At 43.8% G+C, this 11,181-nt stretch overlaps 1 protein-coding gene across 3 annotated transcripts in view; it reads right to left on the reverse strand.

The window, feature by feature from the left end:
- Positions 1-10,538, reverse strand: part of LOC306912357 (adenylate cyclase type 1-like) — a gene marked incomplete at its 5' end in the record, with an annotated part of 56,725 nt that extends 46,187 nt beyond the window's left edge. For all 3 annotated transcript variants that reach the window (XM_079488514.1, XM_079488513.1, XM_079488512.1), the window contains 3 exons: positions 1,390-1,508; positions 3,761-3,910; positions 9,921-10,538. In XM_079488514.1, the coding sequence (XP_079344640.1) occupies positions 1,390-1,508; positions 3,761-3,910; positions 9,921-10,538 (887 nt within the window). The remainder of the gene's footprint in view (positions 1-1,389; positions 1,509-3,760; positions 3,911-9,920) is intronic.
- Positions 10,539-11,181: the final 643 nt, after the last annotated feature.

Here is an 11,181-nt window from a genome sequence, read left to right on the forward strand (position 1 = left end):
TGGATTTGTCTATAGCCACCCTTTTCTGGGCATTTCATAATACTGTAGGTCACAATTCTGCAAAAATAGACAAACCTTCGGGCGAATATATCTGATCTACAAGCTCACAACACTTCACGCACGTTGTGAGCTTGTAGCTATTTTTCGGGAAGGACATTTGGTGCAAACTGAAAAAAGGACGGGACCAAATAGACTTCTTGGGGACTCCAGTCAACAAGTATATTAGGGTTTAAGTGGTTTTAAGGTTGACAATAGTACAATGTAGGAAGCATCACACTGCAATCCTATACAGTAGCTTTACAGTGACAACATTTTAAAGGAACCAGAAACATATCTGGTTCTAATAAAGGTTGTGATGCCTGCGTTGCTGCGGGAACGAGCCAATAGGTGAGTTCCGTAAGCAGCGCAGAAGTGCTATTAATGACGGTAAAGCACGACCCTTGAGTGTAATATTGCTATTATACAACAGTTACCCTTAAAAAACAAACACGTCAACTAAATTTCATTATAACTCCACTATACGACCGAAAATGTCCATAGAAAATCCATAGAGCTATAAAGGATAGAGGCCGAACTGGAGCGTTAGCCAGTTCGGCTAACGCTATTCATTTCAGTGGAAGTTGCTCAGTGGCATTTTGAAGCACCCGGAAGACTGCCGGAAGTATAATTATAACTCAATGGCTCGAACGAGCGGAAGTTTAGCCTAGCCTAGCCCCGGACCTCAATTTTGAGGTCCGGGCTTACGCACGTGACATCATGAACGTCCGTCCACTTCCATTCAAGTGCTGCAATTCCACATTTCGCCAGTAGGTAGTGGCATCTTCAACGTTGGATAGCCTTACTGGGGGCTTGAGAAAATCGTTAGCCTAGCAACACTCTCTGCACAGCAGATTTTTATGTTTTGATTATTTGACCATGCTCGTTTGAACCATGGCTATTTCAACCAATCAGATTGCTTCCTCGAAACGACCTGTTGTATAATACTAATTAAAAGAGCTGTGATCAGATTAGTGACCTTGCCATTATAATATGCACTGATAGTGAAATTCACCTGTGTGTGTGTGTGTGTGTGTGTGTGTGTGTGTGTGTGTGTGTGTGTGTGTGTGTGTGTGTGTGTGTGTGTGTGTGTGTGTGTGTGTGTGTGTGTGTGTGTGTGTGTGTGTGTGTGTGTGTGTGTGTGTGTGTGTGTGTGTGTGTGTGTGTGTGTGTGTGTGTGACGCAGCCTCCCATAGGGCTCCCCTGGGGCCATGTGGACAAACAAAGGCTGCAGATTGAAAGAAGACTGGCAAAGCCATTTGGCAGCTTAGATGAGCTTATATTACAGTATAATCATTACACCTATTGTGGCACTTGGACCGTTCAGACTGTTGCATGGGACATTGATCCTACCTGACATTGTCATGACGCTGGATGTAGATTTTGTGGAATATCCTTTCCGGAGGCTTCAGGAAATCCTCCTTCATCTCCATAGCTACATTCCTGGGCAATAGACTCATCAACAGCCGCTCCTGCGTGTGCGTGTGCGTGTGCGTGTGTGTGTGTGTTTGTGTGTGTGTGTGTGTGTGTGTGTGTGTGTGTGTGTGTGTTGGGGGGGGGGGGGGGTAAAGGGACAGAGAAAGAAACATAAAGAGTGAGAGAGCTACTAAGATGAAGTTATATATAGTCACATAAAGTAATCATAGGGAGAAGAATGCCAGAAGCATGGAAAGAAAGTCCCAGACAGAAAGGCTTATCATCATATCTCTGCTGTCGGGGAGAAACCACCTAACTCCAAAAATTTTGCAATACTGCCTCGTCAAAGTTGGTATTGTGACTTTATATGTTGTCAATTACTTGCATGAGAGGGGGACTTCTCCCTCTGATGGTGGAGTTAGCTGCTTTAGCAGACAGTTTGAGGGTCCAATGGAGTTAAGAGGTTTTGTCCGAAGTGCTTTTTCATACTTTTCACTGCATGGTTTAATTTTTTTGACTCAATAGCACTGATTTATGAAAACTAATATAAAACCTAAAAAATGGAGTTAGGTGGTTTCCTCCCGACAGCGACGATTATGTGAATTCTGTGTGTGTGTGTGTGTGTGTGTGTGTGTGTGTGTGTGTGTGTGTGTGTGTGTGTGTGTGTGTGTGTGTGTGTGTGTGTGTGTGTGTGTGTGTGCATGTGTGTGTGTGTGTGTGTGCGTATGTGTGCGTGTGCGCTCGCGCGTACGTACTGTAGTACAGTGTGTATGTGTGTATAAACACAGTTGACAAGAGCCACAATGTTGTATATATTCTAGAGATTGGTTGTTCATTTGACCTATATATGGAATAAGCATACATGTCTAAGCTAATGAAATATAAGGATGGATGGATGAATAATTATTGGTTTGGCCTTATTTTGGCAGCTTAGGACATAGTAGGCCTAGTAGTACTAGGCTAGTAGGCCTAGTAGTACTAGGCTAGTAGGCCTAGTACAGGGACTGCAAATCGCAGGCCCTTCTAAAAGCAAAGACCAGCAACGTGCAACGAATTGTTCCATTTCTGCTGCAACTGGAAGCCTATTTGTATGAAAAATATGTTTCTTGCATCCATAAGTACAGTAAGTCATACAAGGGATTGTGACACTGTAGAAATGTATTTCCTTCCTTCAAATATGGTTGAATATTTAACCCCGAAATGTAGTGCACGTTAAAGATGTTTTTTTTTGTGTAGTTAAATAATGGTCATTCATTTTCTGTTGACAAGGTTTGATCATAGGGGGAGCTGTGGGGATAAAGCATGTTAGCAATAGTTCCAGGAAGTGAGGTACCAGGAACATCTATAAAAGTACAGGAAGTGACGCAGCGAGGGGTTTCATTTTAGGTATCAAAAAGAGTGTTTGGTGATGGTTTGTCAAAGAGACTCTTTTAGGCCAATATACTGAACCAGTCAGAAATAATAAATAAAACTGAGATCTGAAGAAGAAAAGTTTGGTCAAGGAACATTTTTGAGGGTTTATCTCTGAATCCATTCAGAGCTTTTGGACAAAGGAACTCCTGACTTGAAGGTTGGGTGAGTAATATTAATATACCCCCCCCCCCCACACACACAATTTTGAGCAATGCATTGCCTTTTTATTTGATGACTTTATGTATTACTTGCTTTTGGAAAATAGAAGATCTACAATTTTTTTTGGATTACTTTTGGGTTACTTTTTAGGAACTATTTACTCATTGGAGAAATTTAAAGGAACTTTGCGTTGCAGGACTTAAAACATCGGAATTTGAACATTTTCATTTGTACTTTGAAATCTTGATGGTTCAATAAAATTGAAGTTGATCAAGTTTAAGTCAGATACAAATATTGCAATTTAACTTCAAAAGCAACAGTTTTGTGTTTTCCTTTTGGTCTGCAATACAGTTTGGTTACAGTATAAATAATTACTGATGAAAGTACAGGACCTTTATTTCTTTTAGTTCTTTAATATAACTCAGACATACAATTTCATGGTTCTGATTGTTATAGGATGAATTATCCTGTATCGCTCGATGAACTGATTCCTCAATACTTAAGAGACTTGAAGTCAATTAAGACAAAGTATTTGAGACCTTAAGTGTCTGCGTGCGTGTGTGCGTGTGCGCGTGTGCATGTGTGCATGTGTGTATGTGTCAGTGTGCATAATATGAGTCGCAGCGCATGAAAGAAAAAGTAAAGAAAAGCAACAACAATATAAATCTCTCTAGTCCACAACACATCAGCTTATCAACCATTCGTTCCGTCACTGTTTCCGGTGTCTCTGTAGTACCTGTTTCTCATTCTCATCCTCCATGCAGAGTTTCTCTTCAATGCAGTCTCTGGCCTGCAGGAAAGCCTTCCTCTGGGCTCGCTCTGTCAGGATGCGTACAAACAGCCCTGACAGGTTGACGCTGGTGAACAGCACCGTGTTGGCAACCAGCTGCAAGCAACACAATGCACTCTCAGTCTCACGCAATCATTTTTTTTAAATCTTTTCAAAACCCCTTTTCTCCTAATGTAGTCATTCTGCCAATTCCCACTCCCCCTTGTATTCACTGGGAGGACGCAACGCAGTGGAGGGACACACGATTCCACTTCAGCTCCCCGTTAACATTAAAAACCTGAAAACATCCGTGTCACAATCATTTTAACCATAACCATATTTTACACTTTGTCTATTCCAAAATGGCAGCTATACAAGCTCATAGCGTATACAGGTAATCTTGCCATGAACATTTTTGAGCACCATTGATACAGCAACATATGTTGTTCAGAAAACTGTTAGGATTTAGATTAGAAGACACTTTTAGCTTCAGACAGGTCTTAACAGGCTAAACAGGTGCCCTGAACGAACCTGTAGGAGTCACCAGTGCAGCGACAGAGGTCGCCCTCCCTGCCTGACTTCCCACTTATCAGCAGCACCATTTGAACCAGAAACTAGGGATGTCCCGATCACGTTCTTTTGCTACCGATCCGATACCGATCATTTTGATTTAGTGTATCTGCCGATACCGATTTTTCCCAATCTGATATATATATTTTTATATTTATGCCATATCACAATAGTACAATATCCAAAATCACAGACAATATTATGATATGGATATAATATTGATACTAGGGATGTCCCAGTCACGTTTTGTTTGGTCACGATCCGATTCCGATCGAACATTACGCGATCGGCCCCGATTTCCGATCACGCGAAAACCCTGGGGACACACAGAGCTTGTTCTGTTTATTGGGAGTGCACTGCAGAGGATGCCAACCCCCCCTAGCCTAGTCAGTGTCCACAGTGGTGAGCAGGAACTTTACCCCTGGGCCACCCGAGTGCCTATTTAAATGCTTTCATTGCCTACAATTTGAGCCACTTGCTTGCTGTCAAGTATGTTAAATGTGTGGGAATTTGTCTAGTCGGTAACTGTGATGCAAGTGACAAGCTGATGACACATTCACAACTGCACTAGAATGGGTTTAGCTGTCTATGCTAAATACGAGAGAGAATTTGCACCGGTAGCTGTGATGTAGCGACGAGCTGACAACTCGCTAACCTTTTCGGACACATATTTGATACAGGTGAGAAACGGGTGACGTACAGGCCCTTGTGCAGGACAAAGGAAGGCATACACTACTGCAGGGTTCCCCAATAGGCGGCCCGCGGGCCATTTGCGGCCCGCGGAGCGCCCCCTTGTGGCCCCTGGAAGAATTTCCACAAAAAAAAAAAATATATATATATATATATATGTTTAGGGGGTCCCAGATATAAATGGCATTAAATGGTCTTGCCCTGAAAATGAATTTTCAGGGCAAGACCTCGACCTCGTGCGTGCAGACTCGGCCCCCAGCCTGGTACCCTAGTCAAAATATGGCCCTTGAGGAAAATGAATTGGGGAACCCTGCACTACTGTCTTACATCATTTCTGAGGTCAAACTTTTCTTCTTCCACTATCAATGTGAACAAAGTGAATTTGAAGTATATATAGGCTATACGTTGGCTTGACGGGCATATTGGAATAAAGTGCAACTTCTCGTGGCGTGCAACACTATGTGCTGTTGCTTTACATTTAGTATGCATGATGCAGCCGAGAGGGGAAGTTGAGATGTAATGAAACTGAAATGAACCATCTGGCTCGCAGGTAGGCACACAGTATAGTACATCTCATGAACACTGAATGACCCATATAGAGGGTATGTCCATGAATAAAGTGAGTGAGTGCAGTGGCAAAGTGAGTGGCAAAGTGAGTTTGACATCATTTTATGCAATCAAATACGACTTTTCTGTTTTTTGCCACTCGGTAGGCGTTCCCGCATACCCTCTATAGTAGATGTCAATGCACATTATAGGCATTAAGAACCAATTCATTCCTGTGACAAGTGTGTGGTGTGTGTGTGTGCGCGCGTGTGCGCACGTGCATGTGCGTCCCTGGCTGCATGGGGAGGTTGGATATGGTGTGGTGTGGGCAGGCAAGCAATTGCTTACTTTGTTGTTGTGTGTACTGTATAACAATGTGCATATGAGACCGTGTTAGACTCTGTTATTGTGACGTGGACACATCGTTGCGTGGTCCTTCCTCGTATGGGAAGGAGATACGAGGTTCTCCTACAGTACTTGAGACACCAAGATTGGCCGTGTGTGATTTCATGCACGAACAATGGGAACACTGTGTCAAATAGTGGCCCGTTACCCCTAAGCAATAGTCAATATAGCCATTCATTCTCTCCACGTGTCGTGTTAGGCCATTCATTCATCATTGGTGTTTGCTACAGCCTCAGTCAATGATGGAGTATAATGAGTGGGGCAGCTCTAACAAATAACACAATGACTATATAATTAGTATGAACAAATGATATGGCTTCAGGGGTCTTTGGGTTTGTTCTGGTAGCTTGAGGCCTTTTCTGTCTCACTGAATAAAACGAAGAATGACAGGGAATCATTTATACAATAGAGAAGTGGTGAAAGGTAAAGTACATTAAGTAGTAAGTACTGTACTTTCACCAATACTTTCACTTCTACTCCACTACATCTCGGAGGCAAATATTGTACTTTTACTCTTTGAAAACGTTAGTTACCGGTACTTGTTACTTTGAAGATTTTGATCCTTATTACAAAACATACATTAACCACTTTCAGCCCTATATACATTTCGGCCATTTGAAAATAGCCGATGTACAAGCTCACAATGCGTCACGATGTGACACATTGTGAGCTTCACAATCAGCTATTTTCGAATGATGGGACATTCTGCACAATGAATACTTTCTACTTTTAGTACATTTACTTTTGGTACGTTAAGTACATTTTGAATACTGGACTTTTACTTGTAAGTAACATAGTAGTTCTACATTGCAGTATTGATACTTCTACTTAAGTAAAGAATGTGAGTACTTTTCCCACCACTGCAATAGTCTAGTCTGTGACTAACACATTTGAGCTTCAATCTGAACTCCTAACGAAGCCTCAGGTGTCTTCAATCTGAACTCCTAACGAAGCCTCAGGTGTCTTCAATCTGAACTCCTAACGAAGCCTCAGGTGTCTTCAATCTGAACTCCTAACGAAGCCTCAGGTGTCTTCAATCTGAACTCCTAACGAAGCCTCAGGTGTCTCCCACTGGAACTTCAAACTTGACTAATTTCAACACAAACAACACAAACAATGCCACGAGCTGAAAATAGTTAACATATGGCACAACCAACCTGACAGATCGCTGATTCATCACACCCACAGCCAAGGAACGTTTCCCTTTAATAATTGAGTTTGAATAATGCCCTAAAAGTTTGCTTTGCGAAAGAAAATCTTAGTCGTAGAAAAGTGGCACTTTGTCACTGTACGGTTTGATAAATGTTCCTGAACATGGTTCTTTGTCCCTGTTCTCTCGGCTACGTTTTTGCGAACAGTTTGCCCCTGCTTTTGATATTGCCCTGCTTGTCATACATATTTTATTACCATTGGTGATATATGTTTTTATATCCCTGCTTGTGATCAGACTGAATTGACATATATCCCTTTTGGGAAAAGTAGTCTGTCTGAGATGTTTGTTAGTTTTGTTTGATAATATAACAATTTAATAAAGAATCACACCCGTGTGAAATGAGGGGCGCTCTTATCATCATACATCATCATCATCTCATTCCGGCCAATCACAATTTGCGTCCTCACTTTTGTCTTCAATGTTTGTTTACGTAATGTTTGTGTTTACACAAACACTCAAAACTGGTTTCATTCATTTTCAACAGCATTTAATGTTAGTGTTCGGACAAACACTCAAAACTGGCCATTCATTATCAACGGCATTCAATGTTTGTGTTAGGACAATGTTTGTTTATGCACACACCCTCAAAGCTGGACATAGGAGGGGCTAAGGTTTGGTCAAAGGTTATACACAGAAAATTATACACAAAGGTTAAAGATTAAAGCAAAAATCACTCGCAACACATCGCAGCGTTGTTGTGAGCTTGTAGATGGACTATTTCGGCTTTTCTCTATTTGTCAAAAACTCCAATTTTGTCATCCTCTTTTTTTTGGACAAATCCAACCAGGTTTGTGATACCAAGAGATTGAAGCAAGCCGAGAGAGAAACAGGAAGAGGTGCTGTGATCTATGGGGTGGTTAGTAAAAGGTGATGTGGGGTCATGACACAGAGTTCATCTCTAAGCTTTGTGGATTAGCAAACTGTCCTGCATGGTAATACAGTTAACAAAGTCATTCACACATTGTCCTCCTGGCTGCAGCATGCATAAGGGGTAAAAAAAGAAATCACACCCGTGTGAAGTGAGGGGCGCTCTTATCATCATACATCATCATGCATCATCTTCTGGCCAATCACAATTTGCGTCCTCACTCTTGTCATCAATGTTTGTGTCAAAACTAGTCACAGGAAACGGTAGCAACACAATCAAACCCTCAAAGCTGGACATGGGAGGGGATAACGCCCCTCACAAACCTACAAAATACCGGTAGTACACAATCTTCACGTATGTTGTGGAGGCAAGGTTTCAATTCCCTTGTAGAGAGACTGATGTTACTTGTCTCATTCCCTACACCTGCGTGTGTGCGTGCGTGCGTGCGTGCGTGCGTGCGTGCGTGCGTGCGTGCGTGCGTGCGTGCGTGCGTGCGTGCGTGCGTGCGTGCGTGCGTGCGTGCGTGCGTGCGTGCGTGCGTGCGTGCGTGCGTGCGTGCGTGCTCCTGCATACATGTGTGTTTGCTTGTACAGTATGTGAGAATGAGCCAGAAAGCCGGTATGGGGGAAAGTAACATGGTGGTGTTCCAATTTATTTCTGCTCTGACATGGCATGCCTGAATTTGCCCACTTTTTTCCCCATATAACCAAAGAATTGCACAGCTTTGTGAGGTGTCGGAGCCTCTGACAGGTCAGGGCCTGAGCTACAGTATAGAGAAGAGAGACAACAGGGACATCTCCACATGTCTTCCAAGTTCTTCTAGTTCATGATTCTGTAAAACTCTCATCCTTTTGGTTATGTGAGAAAGGGGACAGTATAAAGAAGGGATTGATCCATTTATAGACCCGTGGGTTCCAAACTTTTCAGGTCGAGAGTATCGACCCAAAAGAGAGAATATAGATGTTTGCCCGGGACACAAACTAGTGAAAATATAGCAGATCTACAAACTCACTTTTTGGGAACGTTTTTTAAATAATAATAACAAAATGTAGGAAACAAAAAAGAAAGGGACCCATAAAAATGTGTCCTCGGTCCACAAATGGGTCCCGAGCCAGTGTTTGGGAACCAGTGCATTAGACTGTCTTATGGAAACAATGACCTGTGGCCTACAATAGCCTAAAGCTGATGATGGACATAGCCTACAGTATCGAATCAAATTAAAGATAGCCTATACACACACACACACACACACACACACACCACAGACTTATGGTAGACGCAAAGTAAAACAAGCTCAATCAACAATCAAATGAAGACTTCACTAAAAGCTTTTTTTTGTTGCTACAGCTACAGCTCCTGTTTAGATCTCAATCTCAACATCGACTGAGAGTCTGAGGCGAGTGATAAGGCTTATAAGGCTTATAATGCTTATAAGGCCACCTGTGGGTTAGCTAATTCTAATGTATTTATAACTCAACATTCTGTTCATTCATAAATTAATTCACCACATTTTGACATCTTGATTTGTTTTGAGTATAGCCTAGCCTACTATACGGCATGCAAGTGGGACTCGGTCTGCACGGGGAGCTGTCCGTAGTGCTGATTTGACTCAGTCTATAGTTTATATAGACTTTTTGACAGTATCGCCTACATTGGACATTCTAAGTACTATAGCCTATATGACATTGAGAACAGTGATTCAAATGTAATAAAACAAACATGAGGTTATTAGCTATAGGCATTTTAAAAATATATATATTATTTATTATTTTTGTCTATGCGTGAACTGCATGGGCTGGGTATGGTGTGTATGGTGTTCGTATAGGTCTTCTCACCGTTCTCCATAGTTTCTGTGTCTTGACCGTGACCGAAGTGGCGGTGACAATGATGTGCGACATGGAGACCATTATTCCAAACAGCACGGCCAGCAGCGTCCTGACGGGCAGGAGCGCGTAGGCCACGAAGGTGACCAGGATGAGCTGCCACATGCCCTGCTCCGGGGCCGGCGGGGACTCGGCGCCCACCGCGCCGAGGGGCAAGGGGCAGCACAGGAACGAGAACGTGAAGACGAAGAGCAGCGTCAGGTTGACGATCTGCTGGAGCTGAGTCACCTGCAGGTACTTGACGTTGGTGACGATGAACAGCGAGACGAAGATCACGCAGTGGACCGGGTGGGAGCCCTTGGAGACGGTGAGCGCGGGGCCGTGGGACAGCACCTCCACCACGGCCAGCGTCGACGCCAGCACGATGAGCACGGCCAGGGCTTTGAGCGTGGACGTCTGCTCCAGCTTCAGGTTGTAGTTTTGGAAGAGCGACTCCAGCTCCTTGCAGTCGAACTCGTCCTCGCACGCGATCGTGGTCAGAGGGACACGCAGCCCCGGCGGACAGGGACTTTTCTTTCGCCTGGTTTTGACCTTCTGAAACGGTATTTCCTCCATGTCAGTGCCATTCATAAACCGAAAATCAGTTCACAGCCTCAGGTCTGCGAAAACGCCGAAAAAAAATCCTCCTCCTGCAACCCCAGAGCCCGCACGGCACGGCACGCAGCAGTCTGGAGGAGGCAGAGCGTCCCAGATAAGAGGAGACTGACTGACCGCCGACCGGTGGTGGTGGCACCACACACACACACACACACACAGACGGAGTGAAATCTCCAGACACGCGCGCACAGTGCACGCACACTCTCAGCACACACTCACTATCCACAGGTTGCAATGTGTTGTTCGACGAGATCAGTTATTACCAGTACTGAAGCCGGCTGCATGCATTTCCGTCTCCGCAATTGCATGAGGACGGATTTCCTGATCATCCTGTACGAAACCAAACAATCTCAGCTGAGCATAGTGTCAGTGTAGCCCGCAGAAGGAGAGTGGAGGAGGGAAAAAAACGCACATGCTGCACGACATCGAGTTCAGATTCCTAACAGCTACAGTACAGCTTTCTAACGGCGAGGGGCTCAGATTGGATCACGCCTGCGCATTGAGCGGTGGAGATAAGACGGGTCTCTCAGCTGAGCTACTCCACACAAAGTGAAGAAAGACAATAGCCTAATTTGGGTGGCTGGCAGAAGAGGTAATCTGGCAAATCATAGCCTAC

Source organism: Electrona antarctica (assembly GCF_951216825.1).
Source record: "Electrona antarctica genome assembly, chromosome: 19".
NCBI lineage: Eukaryota > Metazoa > Chordata > Actinopteri > Myctophiformes > Myctophidae > Electrona > Electrona antarctica.